The 27,730-nt window shown below is 43.1% G+C and overlaps 1 protein-coding gene and 1 long non-coding RNA gene across 10 annotated transcripts in view; both read right to left on the bottom strand.

Moving 5' to 3' along the window:
• The window catches only part of LOC310900908, a 57,447-nt gene extending 40,928 nt beyond the window's left edge, over positions 1-16,519 (bottom strand). The window contains exon 1 of the long non-coding RNA XR_014585453.1: positions 14,984-16,519. This is a non-coding gene — a long non-coding RNA (uncharacterized lncRNA). The remainder of the gene's footprint in view (positions 1-14,983) is intronic.
• A 5,134-nt stretch (positions 16,520-21,653) lies between these two features.
• Positions 21,654-27,730, bottom strand: part of ARHGAP6 (Rho GTPase activating protein 6) — a 325,502-nt gene continuing 319,425 nt past the window's right edge. For all 9 annotated transcript variants that reach the window (XM_083821915.1, XM_083821914.1, XM_083821913.1 and 6 more), the window contains 2 exons: positions 25,759-25,839; positions 21,654-24,679 (listed from right to left, as the gene is read on the bottom strand). In XM_083821915.1, coding sequence (XP_083678041.1) covers positions 23,973-24,679; positions 25,759-25,839 — 788 coding nt within the window. In that variant the 3' untranslated portion in view covers positions 21,654-23,972. The remainder of the gene's footprint in view (positions 24,680-25,758; positions 25,840-27,730) is intronic.

Here is a 27,730-nt window from a genome sequence, read left to right as displayed (position 1 = left end):
CTAAAACTTCTGGTGCTTTCTTAGACTGGTAGGTATGAGGAACACCAGTTAACCTAAAAAGCCCCTCAGGGCACAGCTCTCAGGGCAAAAGCCTTGCAGTCTCCCCCCCTGACGTCTCTGGTTTGTGCAGGTGAACCATCCTTTTCTTCCCAGGAACTCTCTATCCTAACAGAAGTAACCAAGTGTCCATTTCCTCTCTGGCACTACGCCTAGCAAATGTCAAAAGGGAGGAACATGCTCACGAGTGACCTCAAACTGTTCACAAGTTTTTAGGACTAGCTAAACCCTAACATGTTTGATCAATTTATGAAATCTGTAATCCACATCTGGAATAAAAACCAGTCAGATTATGTGGCCTAAAAAATTTAACAAAAGCAGACTCTCCTGAGATTTTAAGTTTCCTTAACATCAAAGAAGAAATGAAGTGCACATTTTTATCACTTTTAATCATTAACACTGTCTGGTTGATGTTTTACCTTGTTTTAAAACTGAGGCTGCTTTCATTTTACCTAACCCATTCACCTGTCTATGCAGTACAAACTGGCACTTCAGAGGTTTGATTGCCACACAAAGATTGCCTGTACTTTTAATAACATTTGCTCTATCGTTACCAGTGTACACATCCTAGAAACAATACCTGTGTTTTGAAGACTTTAGCTAGTGCTGAATTTGTCTGTTCAAAGAACAAAAGGGTTTCTTGAAGCCTGAGGAGACTGACTCCATTTTATAGAAATCTTAAGAATTTGTTATTGCACTGTAATAAAAGCATAACAGAAATCCAGTCATAAAAGCACTTCAGCAACAGTTACATGCAAATGATTTTGCATTATGAGCAGTTCTAATGTGCCATTCCAAAAACTTCTCCTTCTAAGATTTTCTCTGAAAGTTTTGGTCCAAAATAAAACTTAGACATGAAAGTTCAGAGAAGTGAACATTTTTTACTGTTGCAAATGTAGTGCATCATGTCTTAGCTGGATTGTTCAAGGCTTCAACATTGTTCTAAGCATTGCTTAAATTCTGAGGTTGAGCTTGTTGTAGAAGATGTGTGCTTCTCTGAAAGAATTGGCCTCAGGAATTTACTTTGGTTTCACTTAAAGGCTGGAAAAACAACTGTTGGGATACTAAAAAAGATGTCTCTTGCTTTTTTGTCCTGCTTGGAGAAAGGAGATGTGTGCCTGGTAGAGGTTCTGAGTAGCATAACATGGTCCTCTGCCACGAGGGGCAGTAACGTCCCTCAGGACAGAGGGAACAGTCAGACAAGGACTGCACTAATACTTTCCCTGCAGAATATTAGGATTTGTCACATTAGGGCACCACACCCCTGCCTCTTACACAAGTCCCCTGAAAGTTAGTACCCCAGGCCTTGCCCAAATATAAACCGCTCAGTCACAATACCACCAAACACCACCTGGACAAGGGCAAGGGCAAGGCAAGCACAGCCCTACTCCAGCCAGCTGCGTAAGCACAAGCAAACTGACTCTTGAGAGAGATTGTCCTAGCACCTCAGGAGCCCCTCGGCCCTCCCACAGACCTTGTCCTGTGTACTCAGAGTCTTCCCTGACTTCTTCAGGCGGGATAACTGTGAACCCTTAAGACATGAACAGAAACTGCAAAGGCCTCTGTGTGACTCCTGCCATACAGAAGTGTTAGGATGAAGCCAAAACTTCATTTTCTGCTTTTTCTGCTGAACACACCTGTCCATGATGGGACCTAGCTCAGTGCTCTGGTGAATGAGAACAACAAAACAGATGTCTATAATCTGCCTCAAATCTCCTTGACAAAATGAAAATATATGCTTTAGAATCTCCAAGATGTAGCAGGGGATAAATGGTGCTACATATAAAATTTGCACACCATAGGAAAAAAATACAGAAATAAAAAATATTTAATTACACGCCCTCTTGAAGCCTTATTTGAGTATTTTTTGTACCACTTCATTCCTCCTAAAGCCTCAGCATGTGAATTAAGCTCACACAGACCACTTGCATCATGATTTCATGCCATCCAAAAGTTCAGCTTGATTGACTGTCCAAGAACATATTTCTGGGAAGAAGGACTTAGCATAATCACCACTTGAAAATGGTCTATGAAAGAAAGGGAGAGAAATAAAATGGATCTCAGACCTCATGGATCTCATGCATTTAGTGAATAAAATACTGAAGTTCCCTCACACATGGATGCCAAAGGTAAGTTTGGCTTCTGGAGTTCTCTGTGTGTATGTAGAAACATAAAACCACACAGGGTCACAAAGCAGAAGCTATGCTGTGTTTGCTTAACAAATGAAATATAGATACTTCAATGAAAATTAAACAGTCGAGTCTTTGTTATTGTAGTAGAGCCAAACCAGTGTAAAAATCCATAGAATAAATAATCTATATAATCCTCTGGATAAAGTAATTCAACAGAGTAACTCAAATCAAGAATTCGCTTATGCCTGTCTGCATGACTAGGTCTCCATCTTTAATTTAAACTGCAAATAGAATATGCAGTTATCTTCTGCAGGGCTTTGCAATTGCTTTTGTCTAAATTGGTTGTAGGATTCAGATGGTCCTTAATCTGGATGGGACGAGATATGTCATACAGAGTCTTGTTTCCAATTTCTGTTCAGGTTTTCATAATCAATTTCTTAATAGGATTATGTCGGGGTTCATTCAATTATCTCAGCACAGAGCCGAAAGTTTTCCTGAGCGCTGTGCATTACAGCAACACTCCTATTCTTGCTGTGACATATAATAATGTAGTTTATTCCCTATGTATTTGTTGCTATTGGCCAACAGCCCAACTGACATAATGCTGGGTATGTCCTTAAAGAAACAAACAAACAGCGGATGGAAGAAAAAGGCAGAAATTTTTTCCAAGTCAAGCGTACAGTATGAAGGAGAGTCACTCTGCTTAGAGGGGGAAAAAAATAAAAAAAAAATAAAAAACACCTAACAACTAATCCAAAACTCTTTGAAGCATGAAGCATTAACAGTCAAAGCAAGGGGAAAAGCAGGAATAAATAGGATCACACTTCTCTGAAATTCCACTACTGATTTCTGTAAGAACCAGAGGCACTTCTGAAAATCCCATCGGGCACTGATGGTTGTTGTTCCCTCAGTCTGCTAAAAGCTCCTGCCCACTGCTACAGAAAGTCCTCAGACACAAACTAAAAGCCATGTGCGGGTGCATTTTGTTTTGTTTTGTTGTTTAGTACAGGCTCTCTCCAAGTATTTTGGCCCCTAAATACTAAGGTTTAGAAAAGGTCAGACTCTTTGTTAGTTAGACCAGGTGCAAAGATGCTAAATTCAGTGGCTGTGTGCACCGTGTAAAGCAACACAGGGGTTTGTCCTATTCCCTCATCTTGATAAAAGAAAATAAAAAAAAAGAAAAAAAAAGAAAAAAAAAAAGACAAGTTTTGTAGGAAGAGTCTGTTAGATGCACACGACCGCAGCAAAGCGCATCCTCAGCAGGGACCTCAGCAGTTCACCTGCTCGCTGTGAGGTTACCACTGCAAGGCATGCAGGGCACCGGGGCAGGGCTGCAGCCCCTGGGGCAGGATGCCCACCCAAGGGAGAAGTTCCTCCAGCCCTCCCGGACACCCGAAGGGCTAAACCCGTGCTGCACCCACTTCCCTGGCGAGCCGCCTAAAAGTCCCATTCAGCCCTGATGCACCCGCTGCCAAACCACCTCTGCCACCGCCGCTCGTAGCCGACACGACAGCGCTGGAGCAAGAAGCCAGCTCGCTCCGGGGCCAAAATTTCTGCCCGCAACTTCCCCCGGGGCCGGGGTCGCTCCGCGAGCGGCGGCTGCCGCCTGGCGTCCGCCCCGCCGGGAGCTGGGGGCGGCGCAGGGGGAGGCGTGCAGAGAAAAACAAAAACAAAACAAAAGAAGAGCGAGCACATCTGAAAAATTCCTCGACCCTGCTGGGAGATAGGACGCAATAAATCTAGGAGCACTAACTCAGCATTTCTGATCACGGCCATGAGAAACGAGGACGCACACCAGTGTCCCCCACTACCCAGAGAAGTGTCATTTTGTGCCTTTTTTTTTTTTTTAAATTTAATTAATTCTTGGAGCAAAGGTTTCCCCATGGGAAAAAAAATGCAATGGATATAGATTCTCAGAAACTTTGTTTCAACTAAATGTTATTTTCATTACACTTTTTTTTTTTAAGCATGTGATGGGACACTGGAACAGGTTGCCCACAGAAGCTGTGGATGCCCCATCCCTGGAAGCGTTCAAGGCCAGGCTGGATGGGGCTTTGAGCACCTGATATAGTGGGAGGTGTCCCTGCCTGTGGCAAAGGGGTTGAAAACCAGTGGGCTTTAAGGTCCTTTCCAACCCAAACCATTCAGTGATTTTATGACTTTAATACCTCCTAAAATCAGTTCAGAAGTATATAATGAATTTTGTCTTTTACTGCAGACAGTTTCCACATAGGCAGAGCACACAGGTTGGTAGACCTTGCTTCTTTTTTTTTCTTTTTTTTTCTCCTAACCTTATACCCCTGTGTGGCACCAGTCTTCAGAGAGGGGAGCTTTCTGCAGGGGTCAAGCACACCTCAGGACAGGCATCTTTGTTCTGAGTGCACTGGAAAATGAGGTCAGCTGTGTCCAAGGCCTTTGTGTTTCTTGTATGAGTCTGAAAAGTCTCAGATAAGGGAGTAAGATAAGAGGGCAGCAATGCAGTGTTACCCAAAAGCAAACAGAGCCCCATCCCCATGGTAGAGAGCAGAGGATAGGAATGGCTCTGCATTTCCTCTTGTCATCCCTGGACTTCAACTCTCCTCTATGCCCACTTACGACCTAAAAATCACAAGCTCCTAACAGTCTGAAAGGAACACTGCACATACATCCTTTAAACGAGCTGTCCACAAAATGCTGTGCCAGCCCTACAGGGTCCCAAGCAGTCACCAGCTGCCCCAGGGGACAGGCAGCCGTGGGGCAGAGAGCAGGAAGAGGCCAGGGGCTGCAGCCAGGGACCCTGGGGTGGGGGTTGGAGAGGGGACACACAGGTGAAGGATGGGGGAGAGGAGATTGCACATTTTGTGCACATGCCATAAAGGCAGTAGTAACCCACAGCTACTGTGGGTATCAGAGAGGTCAACCCTGGGGAACTGCATTAAGCACGTGCTGAGCAAAATTCTGCCCATTCTGCCAAAACGCACATTGCAGGAGAGAATGAGGGTAAATTAATAGATCCTTCACTAAACATATGTATTCCCCAAGTTCAGTGTTTTCCTAGTTCACTGAACAAATCCTTATTTGCTAGGACATTTCCAGTCACTAAAGTTTAGAAATCCAGTCAATTACTGAAGAGAGGGAATTGGATTATCCCTATATTTATCTTCTAGCAAAACAAAATGCTTGCAGAATATACTTAACTGCCTAAGAGGGGAAAAAAATAATATGTAGTACATTAGAAGGATTTTAAGTCCATTGAGAGAAAGGACCTAATCCTGACTGTGACAGTATTCTGACAGTATTCTAAGAAAAAACACTTCATCTCTTTAAATTCATTCTATAAATTATGTAATGTATGCATTTATTTGCTAGGAAGTGTAAGCAGATCATAAAACAATATATGTCATGGGAGATGCACTGTAAAATAGACAATTGTTTAAGACTCAGGTGTCTCGTAAGACAAAGCCAGACAGTGTTCAGCCTAACTAGCCATACCATCAGTATGAGTTTAGGAAAAAGGAGAAAAAAAGGTTTTCCCAAGCCAAAAACACATAGGGATTAAAACTCCTGTCTGACAGATGCCATTCTCCACTGCTTTGTGCAGACACAAGGACCCTGGGCAAGCTGGGCAACCAGCTCTTCTAGCTTCTTTTCACGTAGCTAAAAAGTTGAAAATGATTATTTTTTTTTAAAGTTGAAAAGGAGCATCTTCCCCCCACCCCCCTCTTCCAGTGGGTGAGTGTACATGTGTGCAGACAGGTTTCACAAAAGGACACCTGAAACTTTGCTCTTCTGGAGAAAAGTGGCTTGAGCTGCACATGAACTCTGCTCGTGGAGGTAAGCAAGGAGAAGTTCTGGCTAAGATACCAAGGCAAAACTCCTAATCTTAAAATATATGAAATATATTTAAATATATTTTAAAGTACATATTAATATACATATATTAATATATATTTTAATATGTTTAGCATTCATTTTGTGCAGACAAGGACTGAGGTTGGACATTCAAACTTAACTTGACGTCACAGAGGATGTTTAGCAAGGCTTCCAGAAACGCACACACACCTGTCTCCAAGGGCTTTAAAACCAAGACAGTAGTGCTTAAATCACCTGAAACAGCTACAGGATAAGACAAAATCTCTTCAAGTGAAAGAGCTGACACTTTGACAACCTCTTCCCACTTAGGCCATTCTTTACCTACCTACATGCATACATACTCTAAACTACAATCCCATTAATCCCATTTGAAAGCTGTTCTCTTGCAAATTACAGTAGTTTCTCCTCCTTGATGGATTTTTTTTCTGCTCAAGTTGAAATATACAAAGCAACTATTTTCAAGGACCACTAGCAATTTTAATATCACTTCCGTACATGTGCAAGTGCCCTCAACTGCACTCACAGTGTTCACAGAGCATGCCATCCCTGAGGACAGATGAGTTCACTGCAAGTATTGAACATAGTTGGAGACCGTCTTGTGTATTTTTAGTGAGTATAGATTTCTTAATGATTGCTCTGCTGCTATTAAGGAAGAAGTTTGTGAGAGGTCAATTTTAATGTTACAAGAGAAAGACAGGTTACAGCCATGCACAGGAGAAAGTTTCAGTTTTCAACACAAATCAGTGGGGCCAACACAGCCTAGTGTTTCACATGGCCTTGATTCAAAAATCCTAGAGGGGTTCAGTTGTTTCCACTCCAAAGAAGCAAAACATTTCATTGTCCTCTGAAATTCCTACATATTATTTATAAACCTTCAGACATCAAAATGAGTGGAATAAGCCAAGCATACCAAGGAAACGATGTATATTTTGAATTGTTGTTTGCAGCAAGTGACCATGAGAACGAGTGACAGGAATACAGATTCTTCCTGCGCCTATAGTCATGCTTTTCTGCTTTCTTGAATTCTGTTAGATTATTTAGCAAGGAACCAATTCAAAATTCACTGGAATAGACAGCTATGCCTATTGCAACAAACACTACTTCAGCATGGTCCAAAACATCTGAGATGAGAAAAAGAAATAGAAGACATTTTTTCTTTACTTGCAAGAACTGATTTCACATGCAAGGAAAAAAGAGAATCTGTCTTCCTGAAGATACTTCAGGGCAACCTAAAGACCTGTGCCATTGCTTTTGTCCATCTTGCATCTGAAGGAGTACTTCCCTCTTAGGCAGCTTTGTGTGTCCCGGAATGGATATTTTCAGTTCAAGAGCAGGATTAAATAAATAAAGAGCAGATCCCTGAAAAATTTGTTTTTGTTTTCTTGGACATAATCCCACATATCATTTCCAAAACAAACAAAACATTTGGCAGGATCTAAATCAAACATTTCGGTCAGTATTGGTGCTCCCCTGAACACAGCCTCCTCCTTTAGCCACATGGTGAGGACATTTACCTGAGGCATGGAAAAATTAGGTTCAGTCCCATTCACTGTGTAAGGGTATTTCATTCTTATCATCTTCCTTCTACATGCCTTGCTTGTCACGCTACAAGGGTTGGTCAGGCACAGTTCCCTCGACTTTCCTTGTTCACACTCCAGAGCTTTGTGAAAAGCACTCAGCTGTTGTCTTGAGGAGGAATTGGATTACATCTCCCACTCCCAGCACGTCTCAGCTCTTGATGCATGTCCTGCTGCATACTTTTTTCCAATGACAACTTGCAGATTAATAATGCATGACATAGCACAACCCAGTCACTCTGAGGATGATCTACCTGTACGTACCCTTTAGGCTCATAGTTCATGCCCTATCCTTAGCAGGGTGAAGGTACAGGACAGAAGATGTGAAAACCCTGGTCTGGAAAAGAAGGTTTTCAGAACTGGGTCTTCCACATTCTTGCTGGACTGGTTATTGAGTAAGTTACAGAAATGCCTGACTCCCTTTTATGCATCTAGCATAAAACAACAAAATTCACACTACCCAGCACGTTCAGACAAAAAGCTTTAGGATGCCAAATCTGCATTTTTCCTTCAAGAAAATAATCCCTCTCCCCTACCCTGCTTCCAAAGGGATTAACAAGAATCTGCCAGCCCATCCCTCCAGGCTTGCCTGTACAAAAGCAGCACTCCAAAAGAGCATTTATCTCTTGAGTCAGAGTAGTTTCCCATCTAGTAAATAAAATATTTCTTGCTCCTAATAAAGAGCAACAATTCATAGTTAATATCTTTAACAAGAACTTTTGATACATTTCCAGAAAATAAACCTGCAACTAATATCCTGGGACTGAGAATGTTACTGATCTTGCCAAGTCAATCTAGTTTGGCTTGGAGAGTGAGGAAGATCATATAGGCCCTCAGGGTAGAATTTCTCAGAATGGGCTCAGGGTGAGCAGTTCTAGAGAGCAAGAGGCAGAAGGGAGTTAAAGGATGGGGGGAAAACTGCCCTCTCTGGCACAGCAGCCCCTGACTGGTCCCCGAGCAGAAAGGACATTCATATTCCATTCCTGACCCTCACAGCACTGACACATACATACACTGTAGCTCCTGTCTTCAATAAAACCCTTACCTTCCATCTCACCATCCTTATTTCACACCACTGAGCACAGGATGGCCCCAGAGGACTCCACTCTGAGTAGCATGAAAGCTTCTGGGGAGTTCACAGCCAAGAAATTTAGAGGTGTGGAAAGCATGAAATATACAACAGGACAAACCAGGAAAATAAAGACATACAGAACATACAGAACAGAGAAAACAAGAAATGATTCAGAAACTTTTTTTTTTTTTTTTTAAGTGAGAAGAACAGATGGATGGAAATGCTAGCTAAATGCTGCAGCAAATGTCCTTTTCATGACATGATGGGGTTGAAGGGAGGGAGGCAACTGCTTGCCACTTCGGTCCAAGCAGGATGTGTTTCACACATAAGATATTTGGGGGGCACAACAGGAGGCATGTTCTCCTGAGAGAACCGTGGAGACAAATATTATATATACATATATATATATATATATATAAAGTCTGTTCAGTATGAGAATTGGTATTGGGCATCTGCAAGCAGAAAGAAGAGTGTTCAGCTTTATGCACACAGTTACAAAGACCTGATAAAGCAGTGCTAGCTCACGATGTACAATTTCTGGGATTTGTACCTACCTTCACTTCTGCAGTGTTCTTTCCATGCACTAACAAAACCCCTTCAGGAGACAGCATTTCCCCAGCCACAACACAGTGTAGGTAGAGGGGGACTGTTCAGCTGGGATTCTCTTATATTCCCTGGCACAACAGGAATCTGGATGCTCCCTCAAAGCTGGACTCTTCTCAGAGAGGAAGAGCAATGGTATGAGAATGCTCACAAGCTGTCTCAAAGGAAATCATGGCAAGATACAAGGAAACAACTTTTCCATCAACACAATGGTCAAGCACTGGAACAGGCTGCCCTTAGAGGTTTTAAAATCTCTGTTCCAAAACTTGATGGGACGCAGCCCTGAGCAAGGTGCTCTGACTGTGAGCTGCCCTTGCTTTGAGCAAGGACCTGAACCAGATGACCTCTGTAGATCCCTTGACACCGAACTGTGCTGTGAGTGTGCTTTCTTCTCTCCGCTCTGTCGTCCTTAGTGTGTACAGCTGATCCCCAGTAATACGTGACAGTGCATTACTCACCCAGTTACACACTGGCCTCTCATACAGTTGTAATATTTTAGCACTTGACTCCCAGTCAGTCTGTGAGAGACAAAGCTTAGTTTATTGAATCTCAAGCACCATCCATGGGTGGTATAGGCCCTTATGGGTCTTCACAAAATTAGGTTCTGAAGCTATGTCCTCTGCTTCAGGCACCACGCTTTATAAAACTCAAGGTAACTCCCCACCCTCATTTCTTCCCAGCACTCACTTAAGGTCGTGTGATATTTTTTGTCCATTTGACTCTTTCTCGTCACAACAAAACCAGCATGGTCACCTAACCATCACAGGCCTGTGGCAGCTGTGCGTGGACAGGCCACAACCACTCTGAGTGGAGACTTACACACGTGCTCGACTGATGACATATAAGTAGAAGTCCTACAACTCCTGCTTGCCCAACTGCTTGCATCCAAGGCACGGCTGAAACAGCAGAGCCAGTACCTAGCTTAGCCATACCTCAGGCATCACCAAAGAAACCTTTAGATCCATTCAACCCTCCTTATGCTCAGAAGACTGAACATTGCCTAGGAATTCCCCTTGAAAATGCTAGGATTTGAGCTGCTTACAGGCAATCTTGTTTCCTTCCTTTACCCCCGCTGAAACCTAGCTGTGATTAATATCCACATGTTCTGCTGGATTCTCTCTAAGCAGTACTAACAGAGCACTTGAAAGCCTTCAAGGCTTCACTCCATTTGATGTGGTTTTGCTGGCCAATACAAAACCTGGGTGAAATTACAGCCCGATTGAAAGCCATAGCACATCATCCTCTTTAAAATCCAGCAGCTTCCTGACATAGTAATGAGCTGCCTAGGAATATTCATCTTAACGTTTTACATGAAAAAATGGGGCAGAACCCTACTTGGGTAAGACAGAAGGTTAGGGGATCACTTGTTCAAAGCTACTGCTGAACCTTCTGCTCTACCATGTGCACTCCCATATGTGCTCTTGCCTCCCACAGTAATGGAGGTCTCAGGACCCACTGATAGCAACAAAGCCTGCCTTTCCAGCCAGAGCCTTCCCCAAAGGAGAGATCTGGGGAACTGTGTGGAAGCCTCCCTCATCCCAATGCTCCAGGCAGAGCAGCCTCCCCAGACCATAAGAGAACAAATTGCTTGTGTGCAACTGGACTACCCCAGGTGATGCCTGAGACATCATGCTGTGTTTTGGAACAGCAGCAGAATGGGGATGCTACCAAAGCTGGAGATTCTGTTTATAAATGTTTGCCTTGTGAGAAAAATCAGGTTAAAAAGAAGTATTGAGTGTAGCTAGCTAGCATAGTGACATCAGTTAATAATAATTCTGACATGGGATTTTGTGAATTTCTGTTCTGAGCTGCCTGAAACTCTATGGCATAACAAGTCCTTGCTAAACTACTTCATCTGTGCATACCTCATTAACTTCTTTGAACATCTATCATTCAATACTAAGGTAAATACTGAGAAACAGTTTTCTATTGCTCCTGCCTCTGCAAATAGGCATTAGAAGAGGACTCACATTGTACTTGGGATGAGAGATGAGGTGAAAGGAGGGCTCTGGTGCTGCCTTTCCCTGGTTGTTCTCCTCCAAGGTAGGGAAACCATCCCAGTCATACCTGTGATCATGCAAAGCTTTACTTTGTATTCACACACGTATTATCCTTACGTGCCCCCTAAAATCTCCAGAAACTGATACTTAAAATAAAGGAAAATCACAGTTTACTTTACATGTGAGCTATGATGGCACTTCTTCGGACATTATACTTATAAAGCAACCAACTGTTCAGACATTGCCTGAAGAGCACACAAAGGTCTCGGTCTCACAGCATACACACTTTATATAGTCTATATGTATTTCCTTCTGACAGCTCCAACCTCAGTTCTTCAAACAACAGCTTTTTACATTCAGGAAACAACAACAACAACAAAATTATACGAGTCTGATCTGGCTTGCAATGCCTTACTGTTAACGTGAGTCTCTAAAAGGACTGAGTGACTTAGTCAGACCCAAAAATTAGTGCTCATTTCAGAGTAGCATTGCTGTTAGACATGTGACAACAACCAGCAGAAAAGACTGAAACAGAGCTTAATGCCCTTAGAAAAGGTCCCACACACAAAACTGCTTTTATTTTAGTCCAGGTGTATCTACAAGCGTATAATGTTCAGAAAACATAAAAAGAAACTTAGCACCCAGACTTGTTGAGAGAGATGGGTGATGAGGCTTTTTCTCTGGTTAATCCCTTTGTGGGAACACAGCCCAAAACTCTCATACTTTACAGAAAAGTTTCACAAGCTCTGACATGCAACAGGTATTTGAGTTTTCATCTGGCCTACCTATGTGACCTGTGTCTTAGTTTACTGAATAAAAAGATACGCAGCTAGACAAAGATGCTGAAAGGTGAGGCCCATATGGATATATTTAGGGAAAGCTCTTTTTCCCTTTCTCCCCTCTCATTGAACATCTATTTTGGCTAGGGAGAAGGTTGGCAGGGTTTGGGTTCTGGCCATGAGGAACTCAGCCCAGCAGCCTGGTCGCTCGGTGGAAGAATCGAGGCATTCAGCACAGCTCTTGTTGATCCAATTATAAAGGATTTACATTAACGCAGTTGTGCAGTGAGCAGAAACTTTCTAAGTGGAAAGATCTGCTTCAGTTGCCGTGCTAGTGTGTTTGCTTATTCCTGCCAAATAAACAACATCTCCTGCTGGGTGATTGGAAACAAGTGTAAGAAGTTCTGGTCATACGATGCTAATCCTTACAGTATAATCTCAACTCTGCTCCACAATGACTTCTCCAAATTGGAGAAGGCTGTGCTGGTCACAGAGCAAAGCCTGTGGGTTGGCAGGGGGAGATGGCTGTGTGGCTGCTTGAGATCTTGGCTGAAGCTAGGCTGAAGATGGGAAACACCAGGGGCTCATAACCTTCCCGCCTGATGCTCCTCATGCAGGCCTTCATCCTTCTCAAAACTTGCAGGCACTGAGGGGTGGGCTGCAGAGGGGTATCGGTGCTGTGAAGGGGTGGAGATGGAGGACACGGAGGTAGCATGGAGTCCCAGTGCTCTGAGGGAGGGCTAGCATTGCTCTTGCTGCAGTCACACAGGACTGCACAAGGCCTGTATCAATAGCTGCCACCAGGACAAAAGTCAGGTCTGCTCCTCACGGTAGCAGTCACAGTCACAAGGAGTTGCTGCTGGGGAGAGTCATCTCTACAGCTGTTAAGGAACTTGCAGCAAATCCACCAGGCTATCTGCAAAGATGTGATGAGGAAATTTGCCAAGTGGCAAAAGCATCCTGATTTTGGTACCAGTTTTTCCTCTCTCCCTCCTGCCAAACAAACCTGTTAAGATTTGTTCAGAGGTGAATACAAACCTGAGGGTCAGCATGAGTCAACTTCTGGCTTTAAATGACAAGACCAATCCTAGCTATACACTGGATATGCAGTAGACTTTCCTGTCCCTTTTTAATATGAACTGTTGTAGGAAGAGAAGAAATGTAGAAGAGAAATTGTAGAAGTGCTTCTTGCTGTGCCTAGAAATGTTTATAGTAACACTAGCTATTTCAAAAAAAGGGGTGAGGGGGTGGGAGATGGACAGGATGGAACCCATTACTAAGCTGTAAATATAAAACATGTCCTGAAAAATCTGATCTTATCTAGCTGTTATTGGCTTTGAGCTGTGCCCAGTGCTTCACTGTGTATGTTGTGACATACCTCAGAAAACATGGGAGAAGTTATCTACATTTTACAGTAATGAACTGAGCTCCAGTTCAGCAGAACATGACAAAAAATCTCTGACCACAAAGCTGCACTAAATTAATAATGTGGTTTTATTGTCTCCAGTGCCCAAGTTTCTTTCCTTGCCTTGTACTCCACTCAACTCTGTCCCAATCCACTCTGTTGGGACTGATCAGACTTGACACGGGGTATTGCTCACTTGTTTGAAGGAAAAAAGGTCATGGAAGATATTTTTTTTAAATCTTTTCTATGAAAAGGGATAGAGAGGCTTTCTCTCTTCACAGTCTTGTCTGGTTACTTTTGTTCTTCCATTGCCATCTGCATTCCTGATGTTCCTTACTGTGTGCTTAAGCTAATCCTTTGTTATTAGAGAGAAGGACGTCTACATGTTCTCCCTGCTCACTCCCTAAAACACGGAGCAGAAAATTGCCTGAGGTTAATATGAATAGTAAACTGAAAATCTGCTGAACATCTCTCCTTGCAGGAACAATCAGGCTCCTGCTCTCTCTTCTGTACACAAGGCAGACCTAATAGTCCACCTGTGTAAGAAGATCACAGGGACCAAGGGGAAGAGCACAGAAAAATGAAATGAAACCAAGACCACCTACAACAAATGCAACTAGAACATGCACCTCAGCCAGAGCTTAGGTGACAAGGAGCTGAAGTCTGCACTGCCCCGTTGCAGCATGTCTTGGGAGTAATTCAGTTGCTCATTGCTTACCTGCAGCGAGGATCAGATGTCTGCTCAATGGCAGCCACAGGAACAAGGAACTTCCTTTACCAACAGATTTTATTTTTTTTTTCTCCCCTGGAATTATTGCATTTTTTTCAGCCCCTTTCCTTTGTCTTCATGGCACATTCAAATTGCTTCTGCGGTAGCAGTTAAGTAGCAACTTCTGCTACCAACTGGCAGGGGCCCATGCTGCTGCCTTCCCAAGGGGGCTCGTCCAAAGGTGGAGCCCAAAGCCACCAGCTAAGTGACTGCTGCAATACCCTACCTTCTCCCTCCACCTAATGAATAACTGGCCCCTGGTTATTCAGACAAGTTTTTTATTAAGACAAGTGTTTTATTAAGACACAGTACTTCCTTCCCTGATAATTATCTACCTGCCAGCCTGGGTTTAAACATTGCCATCCACTTGTTTGAAACTTGTGAAGCAGAACAAGGCTAGGAACATGCTTTATTTAAGCCAGAATTACCTGGAACCTAGATGCTCCAAGCTGGTGTTTCCACCCAAGCTGCCTGGTGTGCAGGGTACTCCTCACCCAGCTTGCTGGGCTGTCAGGGAGAGCCCTTGTTTAGTGCCTGAGGTGAGTTTGAAAGTGTCAAACAGACAACCCCAGAGCCTGAGGCTTCTTATTCATTCCCAGCACACAACATGTTGTTGGCCCTGTGCACCTGCAACTTCCCCTGTGCCTTAAACCACCATAGGCCCTACCCACACCCCCTGACCCTAAGGGCTTTGACCTTTCTGCACAACAAAAAACAGATTATCTCAGGCAACTTACTGCCCAGCAATGCACAAACTGCCAGAAGCTCCTGGATGTAGACTTCAGTGTAGACTCTGAGCACTAGGCAGCACCTCCTTATCCTTGGAGAACAGGACCAGCTTTTCAACTGACCTTATCTCCCCAGGCCTGCAGGAAGGAGATGCCCACACCACCTCCCCTCCCCACAACCACCCATATTGTGCCCAGCCAGGACTCCTGCTGGCCCTGACCTCCAAGCCCTACACAGGTGCGAACACCTACCTTAGCAGGTTCAGCATTTAACCCAGCCACTGCAGCTGGAGCAAAACCACTACCAGCAGCACAGCCTCACAGCCCCAGAGACAACCTTATAATTCCTGGGGCAGTTATAGTCAGCACAGGTGTCCCCCACTACATGATCCAGTCTGAGCATCCCCTTCCCAGGTGGATGGATAAAAGAAAAAGGCAGAAGGCTGAGAAAGGCAGGATCTGAAAACAGCCCGTAGTCTACTGATGTGTGATGTGCAACTGCTGTGTTGCCATTGGACCCCTTCACCAGCACAGGGGAAAAGGAGAACTAGATGACAGGCCCTCTGAGCTTATATAGGCCTGGTATTTCCCACGAGTACTGTTCAAATTGCCAGATGACAGTAAAACTATGAAGAAGGGGGGACGTTTTGAAGGTCACTTCTTGAGTCTTGTCTATTACACAAGGAAGAATAAAGGAGCCCTAAGGCTAGAAGAAAAGCAGAATAAAAGACAGTATTACTCTGTCCCAGTACTTGTGTAGCAATGTTGTGGTAGCAAAGCTCAACACCGGACAATATGGGAGGAGGCAGTGAACTGCCTTTGCTTACACATATTCTCATAATCTCCTTCTCACCACCACCAGGGATCAGACAAAATTACTTTTGGTGACACAGGACAAGACATGCTGGCTAGCAGGCCTCAGCATGTCTCCAGGCTTCCCCATAGCCTGGTGACCATGTGCTGCTCTTGGATCCCATAGGACCAGATAGGGACGGAGAGCTGTTGTCTCCCTGTCCTGCCCTACCTCTCCAGGTCGCTAGCAGCACTGCTCATTTGCTTATGCACTTTTCTCTCCTATGGCTCCTGCTCTCCCCACCCCCAACAATACACGGCTTCAGCCCCCTCTCTTCTTTTGGGTCTTCCTTGTTTTCCTGGTCAGGGTGTGCTGAGAGGCTGGATGTGGCTGTGCTACCTGACCTGCCAGTCTTGTCACTATGGCCCCATGCTGCTCCATCCTGCCTCCCCACCATTCCTTCTGGTGATCCCACATCCACATTGCCCTCTATTCCATGCATAAATGTTTCTAACTGCAAATCTTGGCCCTTCAAGGGTGGGAGGGCCTGAAGGTTCGGAAACTGATCTGTCAATAGGTGTCATGGGGAAACAAAGCACACATTATCCATTGTAAACATTCTTTCTTCCTTTTTATTTATTTTTTTATTAGAGCCATTGTTCCTTTTACAGGGGAGTCTGCCAGCTCCCCAGGTCCCACCACTCATTTACCACTGCCAGCTCACAGAAGGATCAACAACAGGTTCTTCTAAAATAATTTTCGCCCACAGAAAACTCCCAATGGGACAAAGCTGCTATTTCAGAGCACTACCTATTTTATTTTTTAAACTCGCTGATCTTTTCACAGAGCACCTTAGTGCTATCATATGGGGACATTTTGGTTTTGGGGAAGATTTCAGAAGAACCTCCTTGCAGTTCTGAGCTCCTTCAGGGCTCCAACTTTCCTTGTTATAAGAAAGCAGGCCACAGCTATGTATTGAAGATACCAGCCTGGGCAAAAGCGTATCTGGTAACCTTTAGCTACAGAAATAGCCTGTGGGTGTAACAAAGAGTTTGTTCATCATCTCACCCTTTTAAACCTTTTTTTTTTTTAGGAGAAAAGCCAGATTCCTCTTCTATATTCAACACTCAGAATCCCCGAAGTGATTGTATGATTCTTGTCCTCGAGTGAACAGTGTGTTTCTACTTCAGTAACCCCACTTGGCAGGCTACCACACACATTTATTATTTTCTGCACGAGAAAGTGCTTTTCAGTCCAACCCTTTTTGTTTCTTTCCTTCTGCATTTTCGTATGGAGACTTATATACTCACCTCTGTCAGTTTGAAAATAGTAACCGGGGTGCAGGTGACATCTTTTTCATTATCTAGGAGTTTTTTTAAACTCTAAAGGAAGCTTTGAGTTTTAGGTAGTCCTTTCTCAAAGTAGGCCAAACTTGCAGTTTTATTATCTGCAAACACAGACATCCCCACACTGCCCAGGGCCAGCCTCGGCACCTTGCCCAGCGTTGTGCGTGACCATATGCACGTCCACCAGTGCCCTTCTCTCCTCCTTGGGCACGAGTGTGAAGTCCCCACAGGTTGGAAAATAAAGACGCCCATCAGAAAGAAATGGTGATCTGAGGTGTCCTCCTTGTTTAACAAAAACATTGTTTAAAATTGTTCAGTTTTATGTAGAAGTTTAAATAGTCATTGGAAGAGGGTCCAGAGTCTGGTAACCATGTGGCTGGCAATGCTGCTCTCACCTGCTCCGACACGCTTTTCCTCTCCTTCCTAAATGCAGTCCTGGATATAAGTGGATAAAGACAGCTCTGCTCTTCCCTCCCTCCTCTGTGACCCTGAAAGTCCAGTGGCTAACACATCTGCTTACTCAGAAAGAGTAAATTAAAATTAGGATTAAAACCTGTCTTTTGCGAGGAAGATTTTGTTTGTCCATTTCCCAGTGCTGCTTGAGATTCAGCACAAATTCACTTCTGTACTTCTAAAATGCCCAGGCCAGATGCTTTCATGAATTCCCTATTCATTTTGCATTGGCTGAACTAATTAATTAACTGGTCCAGTACACGAATACTTTCAGATCAGCTGGAAACTGAGTTTCCAGTGAATAAATAGATCCCATTTTAAAACAAACAAACAAACAAACAACAAAACAAGCAATTCCAGACCTGGCAGTACCTCTACCACACATTCAAAAAAAACCCAAACCCTGGGGTTTGTACAGCATCCAGCAGAGCTTAGCGTGAAGTCCCCGTCTCCCGGCTGCAGTGCCCCAGGCCCAAGGGAGCAGCAAGGCCTCCACCAGCACCCCTAGGCCCAGCTTCGCCCGGCAGCCCAGGGAAGGGCACGACATCACCGAGGCCTCCAGATGGGCTTCACTTCTCCCAGGAGCTGTGAAGGTGTGCTAAGGCTCTTGCCTTCCCTGGTTGTAATTACTTGCTGGTGTTAGGCTTTATTACTGCTGCCAGGATCGTCATCTGGCTTCTGTTTTACCAGGCCTTTTGAGTGTGATTCATTCAGCCAGATCTGGAGGGCTACTGTAAAGTGGTCTCTATTTGAGCAACTTATTTAGCCTTCCTTTGTAGGTGATGGAAAGAAATGGGCTCTTCTAGCAACCATCCCTTCAAAATGGATTATACTTCAAAGAAAGATCCAAGGAAGCCGTATGGCTCGTGGCACAGAAATACCTGTCTCTCTATACTGAATTAAAAGGGAGCCGATGAGGGACTTGTCCAGATCACCTATGGAGAGGCTTTAAGCTTCAGAAAAATTAGATGAATGCTATTCTCAGAGGCAGCGCATTTTTATGACTGAGCACTCTGGGTGTCTACATGCCTTGAATAGCTCTGCGGTCTGTGCAGCACTGTCTGGACGCTGAGATGCCTTCCCCTAAAGCAACTGTAGCACAGCAGTAGTTTGCTTTTCTCAGTGATGTGAAAGAGCTTACTGATGTCAAGATACTCTTTAATGCAACTAAGAACCATTTCCACTGCTTTGCAGATCTCTGAGGTTATGGCATCGCACAATGAAGTTACTCTCTTTTTTCTTTTTTTTGGAAATGAATTCAAAGAAAAAGGAAAAAGAGAGACAGAGGGAGCATGGTGAGACTTATATCCTGTGTAATTCCGAGAAGAGGAAGAAGTTCCTGACCCTCCAGTATACCAGCACGAGCGCAGAATAAGATGGTGCTCCAGAAAGGCTGGAATTGAAGATTTTGACCTCAACTGTTTCCCATGAAACAACAAAAACAGGGGAGAAGTGGGGGAAACAGACCATACGACTATACATTCCAGCCCATTTTACTGTGTCACTTCAATAGCACAAGAGTTTTAAGTGGTATTAAACTGTGCCATGTTAGCATACCGGTCTTCTGATGTAGACAGCAGAGCTATTGAGAGATTTCAAGCACCCAAGACAGAAGTTGAGTTTGTGTAAATTTATAACACAAAGCCTCTCTCAAGTGCTTGGCCAGGCTCTTGTCTACAAATCTAAGCAGCAAGCCCTGCAGTTTTGTGAGTAACTTAAATCAGGCTAACTGAAGGCTGCTGCCAGAGGGGACAGCCAGTCCCATCCACCTGCTCAACCATCTCTGAACCTGTCTGTCCCCTCCCTTGTGCCTATCACTTGTGAAAGCCACTGGGCTACCTGAATTTAATCTCTACATTGTACAGAGCAATTTTCAGCCAGCGCAACAAGCCCTGGGATTCCTCCCACAACTTCAAGACCTGGTGTAAAGGGAGGGGAGGGATGGGTAAGGAGAAGGTGCGACTTTCTGACCAGCAGCAGAACATGGTCTTGGTCACATCATTTCAAAGACAAAAACAGAAGTAAAATACTATTCTAAGTCTGATCTTTTCATTTTCTCCTAGGTTCAGAGGACCCCACCACATTTGGGTTGTATCTAGAGGTTCATCGATTGCTCTCATTTTGTCGTATCCACGATGGAAGGGAGAAGAGCAACCCCTGCACTGCTGGCAACCCACACTCACCCCATGCTTGTAACTTCCACATCTCACTTCTCTGGGAGGTGGTAATGAAGACTGCTGTGGGAAGAGCATTTTTTTCAGTCCTAGGCATGAACTACTGTGGTGTGGTAAAAAGCAAAGGGAAAGAGCTGAACTGCAGGAGTTTGCCCTGAGGCCTTGTGGCTTCTGGAGGAGACCTTCTCTAGTGTGCTCTCTGCTGAAGCAGAAACCCATGATACATTTTCTATGGCAAGAATTCTGCTCCCGAGGGAAACAGTCAGAGAAAAGGCTTTGATATCTCCATGCTATGGACTTTCTTCATAAGAGGAATATTATAAATATGCAAGAGCAAGCATCAGAGGAAGAAAAACGTTGCACAGATCTAAAATGGGATAGTCCACACAGACCTGTTGGCTGACATCAAGCTAGAAGTAACAATTCAGGGCTACATAAACCTCTTTTGAAGTACAAGACGGACATCAAAATCAATCACGTCACCAATTTCAGCTTGGAATGACAAGTGTCTTAACTCCTCAGCAGGGTGTCCTTGCTGATGTCACATCACCCAAAACAACTGCTCACGCTCCCAAATTACCCAAGTGTCCATTGCTTTGCCCTCCCATTGCTTTGGTTTTCTTTCTGTAGCTGAAGACACCAAAGCTAAGCTGCACATGAACACAGGGCATGTGCCGTGAACAGGGAATGAACAGGTTGCGGTGGGACTCTGGCAGCAGTGGGAGCGCCCAGGTGGGAGCTGAGGTGGGGAGGTGGCAGGTCCTCCGATGAACACGTGCCTTCCCTCCGCCGTGATGCGGGCACCTCACTGCGTCTCACAGCACCACTGACTGTGAGCCCTTTCTTCCAGGTGAGTCAGAGAGAAACTCATCAGCCTAGCTCTGTAACAGCAGGTAAGCGACAGAGGAAAACAAGGATGCTAAACTTTCTTCATTGCAAGCTTATGGCCAAGTAAAGCAAGTCCCTAAATAGCTAAAATAATTCTGTATTTAGGTGATAAATCATTGGAGTGCTGAATTAGACGCTTATATCTTGGACTATGGATGTTCTTTGTCCTAAAACTGGTCAATAACCTCTGACCACTGGTCAGTGGTTTTCTACTTTGACTTGTTTTTTATCAAATAAAAAATAGTGATTTTAAAGAAAGTCCGGGTTTTGCAAAGGCTAGATTTACTGTGCAATATACACTTCATTACAAATCATTTTGCATTCAGGGTGTTGATGTGTGTTTACATAGCATGGCAGCCTTTTGACAGAAACTATACTGAGGTTCTCTCCAGTCCCCCTGTCCTACACGGTAGCAATAAAAATCTTATTTCAGACTCTAACACTCCCCCAGCCTCTGGTCCTGCTAACGGAGAGAGGGTCTTACCCTGTCCACATAAGCTCCAAACTTTGGTACCTAGGACCACTATTTTCTACGTCTATCTATTTGTCTTAAGTTCCAGCTGCTTCCTGTTATAGTAAACATTTCCTTCACAGAAAGTTTCAAACACCTGTTTTTGTTCGTTTGTTTTGTTCTTTCACATTTTTGGGGTGGGAGGACCAGGAGGTGAAGGAGAGGGATGCGTACCTGCCAGATAATTTGATAGGCTTTTCAAAATGTTTTTTTCCTCCTCTAAGCATTTTGCTTAGTTTAATAGTTTTCCAAATTTCTAGCTAAATCAAAAAAGCTTTTGGTCTAGCCCAGCTCCACCCCTTGCATATTGTAGCAAAGTGTAAACTTCCCCTAAATCCTTCTAAATTTAGAAAACCACACTAAACTTACTGTTGTAACAGTGAAGTGTTAGATCTTATGTATGTAAGAGGTACAACTTAAAGCTACTTAATACCTATCTTGCTTACAATAATTTTGCTCTGTCCTGTTCAAATGAAAATAGCAGAGAGAAATGATTCAGTCTTGGCCAATGTTATTTTTAATTCATCAGGATTTATTCTATATGTTTTCTTCCAAGCAGTTGTATATTGAAATGTGTGCAGACACATTGTCCTTTGACAGTGTTTTTTTTTTTTTTGTTCTCCATTTTTTCATAAACACCATATTGATGGTAATATACACATATATACACATATATACAGAGAGAGGTACTGGCGAAAAGGAATCTTTTTATGAGGCTAAGAAAGTGTTAGACATCTTTCACTAAAAATGTTAGAAATGTGCAGATACTTCTATATTTAGAAAGGGACTTAAAATGAGGAGACAGTGAACAGAGCATCTTCTGCAGCAGGATTTCTATTATGCCTGTTTTTTTAGGACTGCTACAGAGCTTTAAGATGCTGTAGCAAATCTGCATCAAGCCTGGGATGATACTGAGGCAAGATCAAATAATGATTGCTTGTGAGAGCTCTTTTTAGTCCTTTCTTATATTCCACTATCTTTTGAATTTGGGTGAGTTTGGTTTTGTTTGTTTTTCTTTTGGTAATAAATTGACGGTTGCTGCAATGAGCTACATGCAAGAATCTTTTTGTATCAAGTCTAGTATCAAGGGACAGAACTGAGATTTATTCTAAATGCAATATTGATAAAATGAGCTGGCCAGCCTGACAGTGCTTCAACAGCCAAAGGCCAAATCCTGCCCCCTTCTGCTTGGGTTGGTACTTTTATCTTATTACTTTACTTGGGAAAATGGAGATAAGCAGGCTCATCGTATGATGGCCTTTAAGCCTAAGACACAAGCAAAACCTTGGATCTTGTATATTTAAGTCATATCTAAAAGTGGTCTTTAGGGCCCTAAGCCTCTTAGATGTTTTTGACAGAGATACTCAGTAACATAATAAAAACACATCAATTTTTACATAAACCTTACTAAAAAAAAAAAAAAGAGCAAAAATATGCTCATTGTTTTGCTTAGCCTTTTATTCCATCATTATGGCACAAGATAGAACTTAAACACAACATCACTGAATAAGTTTTCAACTTCATTAAAATTAACACTAATATGTTTTATAAAATTCTTTTGATATGATACTTTCCCTTATCAAGTGATAAAATAATTTTCTCTACAATACTGAAGTACATTGCCACCTGCTGGCCACAAACGTTTTTGCAATTTAAAAACACCAGAAGGCGTATAAAACATCAACATTTAACAATGCAGCATACAGTTATTGAAGAAGTACTATTGACCCAGGCTTTGGCACAATATTTATAGAAATGCAGCTGTGAACTCCTCCAAATGGCATGTTCATTTCCGAAATTCTGTGACTCCCTTTTGCTAGCATCTCTGTCTTTATTTTTCTTTTTGCTTGTCTAACTTACTTAATGCTGAAGCTTTGCTATTTTAAAGGAAAAGCCATATTCTTTCTCAGTCATTACACACCTCAATTTATTGGGTTTGGTTTTCTAAAATTTGGATTCCAGTTTATTGTTTTAGAACAATACATAAAATGACACATTTATAAATATATATATTATATCCTGTATACATAACATTGTTTTTCCTCTAGAATGGGAGAGCAGACCTTTGCACTACATCTTAGTTGGTTTAGGCACGGCCTTGCTCTTGATTTTCTGAACTGCTTCCTATCAGAATCTAAAAAAAATATTTTTACAATCTAACTTGTATCAAATTTTAATTTTGTTTGAAAATATATTTATAAGAAAAAAAATATTTGGTATTTCCCACCCTCGCTCACTATTACCCTTATAAAATATATGGCTTTTCATGTTCCTCTCTATTTTAGTGTTTTTCAATAGGCAGTGAAATTAAGGACAACTTCCCCCCTTAACATTTTTTTTTTTATATAAGCACAGAAACCAGCTTGTGCACTTTCTATAGAATTCCAATGCATATCACGGTAATGTAAGTGCAGTGATTTAAAAAAAAAAGCAGTCATGACTGATTGACATCTGTATATGAAAACATAATATATGATTATCATACAATACCCATTACAGAATATACAATCATCAAAACTGCAGATATATAAATACATTTTTAGCCACATTGAAGCAATAGTTTTATCTTATACACAGTGTACGCATACAGAGTTATTAAACTAAAATTTTCATCTTGTTTTTTTCTCAAAAGCTTGCTGAAAAACAGGAACATACTGTATTTGTAAATGGATTGCTTGACAGTGCTGTTAAGAAATTAAAGTGAACAAGGTTTAAAAAAATTATATGTAACTTAGTTGGTAGAAAACACACAAGCCCCCCAGTTTTCCAACATGACTGTTGTTTTCCTATGAGAGGGAGGCAGAGTTATGAGTGGCAGTTCTGTTGAGTTTGATCATACAAGGGTTTCTGGGAGGGCATCAGGGTTATCTGCTGATAAAAGCTCCCAAATTTGCCATCTCTCTCTTTGCCAATCATGCCAGTCTGGCTCTGAAACATTTTTACTGTTCTGACTGTGAGCTGCCGTCGAATAGATATTACCCACTTGGGTGTGTGGGGCCGATCGCTCCTGCCTGGAGATGGCCTGCTCAGGGGCTTTGGCTGCTGGTCCTCCAGCTGCTCTGGTCCCTGAACTTTTTTCATGTCGTTGAAGTCTCCACAAAGAGTGCAACGTTGAAGAAACGCCTGATCGCTGTGACAACGCAGAGCTTGTTTTTGCTGGGCCAGGGTATGGGGGTGGTGGCCTCTCTTTTCTGTAGGAGGGCTTGGCCATGCTCTGAGAACAACCCGCATGTGAGTCATACTCAGTGAGGTCCTCCACACTGCTTAAAGTCAAGTGCCGCTCCGACTTTGAACGTGACTGGTCCAAACTCCTACCGCTGGCTTCAATATGTGGGTTACTGCACACCCGAGACACTGCAGGATGGAGCTGACACTCAGGAATGGCAGCAGTTGTCTGACTCCTTCGCATGACTTGTCTGCTGTTGTCCAATTCCGAGGAACTTCCCTGCCATCGAGGAGAATATATGGATAGGTTCCCCTGGGAAAGAGAGCACTGTCCAGGTCGCAGCAAGCTACTTTCGTAAATGTTTCCATAAGAACCTGGGGTCCGGAGTAAGAAATACAATGTCAGTCTGCACAGTCCTTTACATGACATTTTACAAGTTACTGCTTTTTCCCTGCATCATACCACAGAAGAGAGATAGGGGCTTTTATCATTAGGCTACACAATTAAAAGTTTATCAGCCCACCACTGGCTGAACCCAAGGACATGGAGCAACAGCCTTGCATTTGTCAGACTACCAGACTGAGGGTGGAGCCAGGCTCTTTTCAGTGGTTCCCAGTGCCAGGACAAGAGGCACTGGGCACGAACTGGAGCACAGGAGGCTCCCTCTGAGCACCAGGCAGCACTTCTGTGCTGTACAGGTGGCAGAGCGCTGGCACAGGCTGCCCAGAGAGACTGTGGGGTCTCCTTCCCTAGAGAAACTCAAAAGCCACCTGGGCATGGGCCTGGACAACCTGCTCTGGGTGGCCCTGCTCAGGCAGAGGTTGGAGCAGGTGAACTCCAGAGGTTCCTCCCAACCTCAGCCATTCTGTGATTGTGTGGACCTCTAGTATTTCTGATCTGAACTATGCCTATTGACTCAAGTGGCTCAAGTATTTTGCTCTAACATAAAGCCTTATAGCACACAGCATCTTTCGATGCAGGAGGTGTTTCAGTCTCACAGTTCCTTTGTAAGGTGGGTGCAGATTGCAGGAAAAACAAAAGGCAGAACAGGACAATAACTTGTCAAGACCACTCTGTTCATAGGTAGAGCCAGAGCTTTCAGCCTCACAGGCTGTGCTTATGCCACTACTGCAGCTACTTCCAAGTCTCCACAAGGTGTCCAGCTTCTAGTGAGTTTTAGAACTACGTAAAACTGTTTTCTGAAGTAATTAGAAAATGATCTTTTAAATTATCTTCTAACAGCTTGAAATGCTGTCACATTTGTAAAATCATTGTACTTCTCTGTATTTTATTGAACAACCCTTTAAAAGTCCACGATCTGGTCAGTGGCTAATGTACACGTTTAGCTCTCGGCAACACAAGTTCTCCTATTTGTTTCACTGTGATTTCTCAAAACATGGAAAGTTTATGCTTTTGTTAGATTTGTGTTTAAAACTTCTGAGAAATATCTGACCTGTAATTCCTGTATCTTTGCAGCCACTTTTCAGTGTTGAATGCCAGGTGCCCCAGATATCAAAATGATCTTCTGAAACATCTGAATGGGAAGAAGAGCAGAAAGAAGATGATGAATCAATCATTTTAAAACCATTATTTAGAAACACATAAATGGAATATTAAGTTGAATTGACATAAAACTTTATGTAAAATATCAGAGTTGATAACATATACTAGCAACTGGCTTGCTGTGCACCTAGCACAAACAGAACAAATGTACTGTCTGCAATTACTTGGTGTTCCAGGCTCAGATCATGTAATGAATTTAGTGAACTCTGTATGGACAGGACACCTGAGCTTGCTGAGAGAGTGAAATTTTCATTGTCTTCTGCCTTAATGAAGTCACAGAATTACAAAATGGTTTGTATTGGAAGGGGCCTTAAAGATCACCTAATTCCAACCCCCCTGCCATGGGCAGGGACACCTCTCACTAGACCAGGTTGCCCAGGGCCTAGTCCAACCTGGCCTTGAACACCACCAGGGATGGGGCATCCACAGCTTCTCTGGGCAGCCTGTGCCAGTGCCTCACCACTCTCTGAGTAAAAAATTTCTTCCTAATATCTGATCTAAATCTCCCCTCTTTTAGTTTAAAGACATTCCCCCTTGTCCTATCCCTACACTCCCTGGCACAGAGTCCCTCCTCAGCTTTCCTGTAGGCCCCCTTTAGGTACTGGAAGGCCGCTGTAAGGTCTCCCTGGAGCCTTCTCTTCTCCAGACTGAACACCCCAACTCCCTCAGTCTGTGTTCATAAGAGAGGTGCTCCAGCCCTCTGATCATCCTCATGGACCTCCTATGGACTCATTCTAATAGGCCCATGTCCTTCTTGTGCTGGGGGCCCCAGAGCTGAACACAGTACTCCAGGTGGGGTCTCACAAGAGCAGAGCAGAGAGGGTCAATCACCTCCCTTGACCTGCTGGCCACACTGCTTTTGATGCAGCCCAGGATACGGTTGGCTTTCTGGGCTGCAAGCACACATTGCTGGTTTGTGTTGAGTTTTTCATCAAACAACAGCCCCAAGTACTTCTCCTCAGGGCTGCTCTCAGTTCATTCTCTGCCCAGTCTGTATTTGCGTGAATGGCAGAATTTGCACAAGAACAGGAGGATTTGGTCAAGAAAAGTTAGATCATGTATTTTTTTTAAGGAAAAGAATGGCAAAACTCCCTCAAGCAGCCTCAGCAGCCACTGTAAGGCATGCTCTAGCAACCTGCATCTTGGGTCTTACAAGAAAGTGCTGTCACATAACAGAGATTTAATGAAATGCACACGTCAGGCATTGTTCTAGATTCTAACCATTTTGTGCCATTTTCAGATTTCATCTGGCAGTAAAGAAATTTCTTAATTCGTCATGGTCTACTATCATTGTGATGCATATTAAAGTCCAAAAGATGATTAATATGATAAAGCTTCATGTAATTTCCTGTTGATAACTTACTAGAAACCTAACCACATTTTGAAACCTATTCAGAGATTTAGATGCTGAATACATCTAAATAATGCCCAGTGGCATTTATAAAGCATACAATTGAGATAATAGTCTAAATCCCATTAATTTCAAAAGGGAATTTAATCACCTAACCACTACCTCTGAAACCAGATGTTTTTTAAAATGCCACCAAACAGTTATCTGCACCACTAAGCACTGAAATTCCTTAAAGTTTGGCTTACTACACACGTATTTCATGAAAGTAGTTATTAATATTTTTTTACATTTTAAAATGAAAATCATCTGAGAGTGCAGGTGAGCTATCAGCTTTAACAACAGTTCTTTATAGAAGAAATCATTCAGGTGTGCACTCCCTAGACACGTATGGAAATTATGGATCCCTGCTCTAGTATTGGTAGGTGTGTTATTGGTAACAGATGTAGAGCTGTGCAGCTCAGCTGTGCTCTACAATGCAATGGAGTTGAGGTCATTCTTTTCAATTGGAGAA

Source organism: Anser anser (genome assembly GCF_964211835.1).
Source record: "Anser anser genome assembly, chromosome: 1".
Lineage (NCBI taxonomy): Eukaryota > Metazoa > Chordata > Aves > Anseriformes > Anatidae > Anser > Anser anser.
Note: the sequence above shows the minus strand (reverse complement) of the source record. Positions and strands in the feature narration are given on the sequence as shown.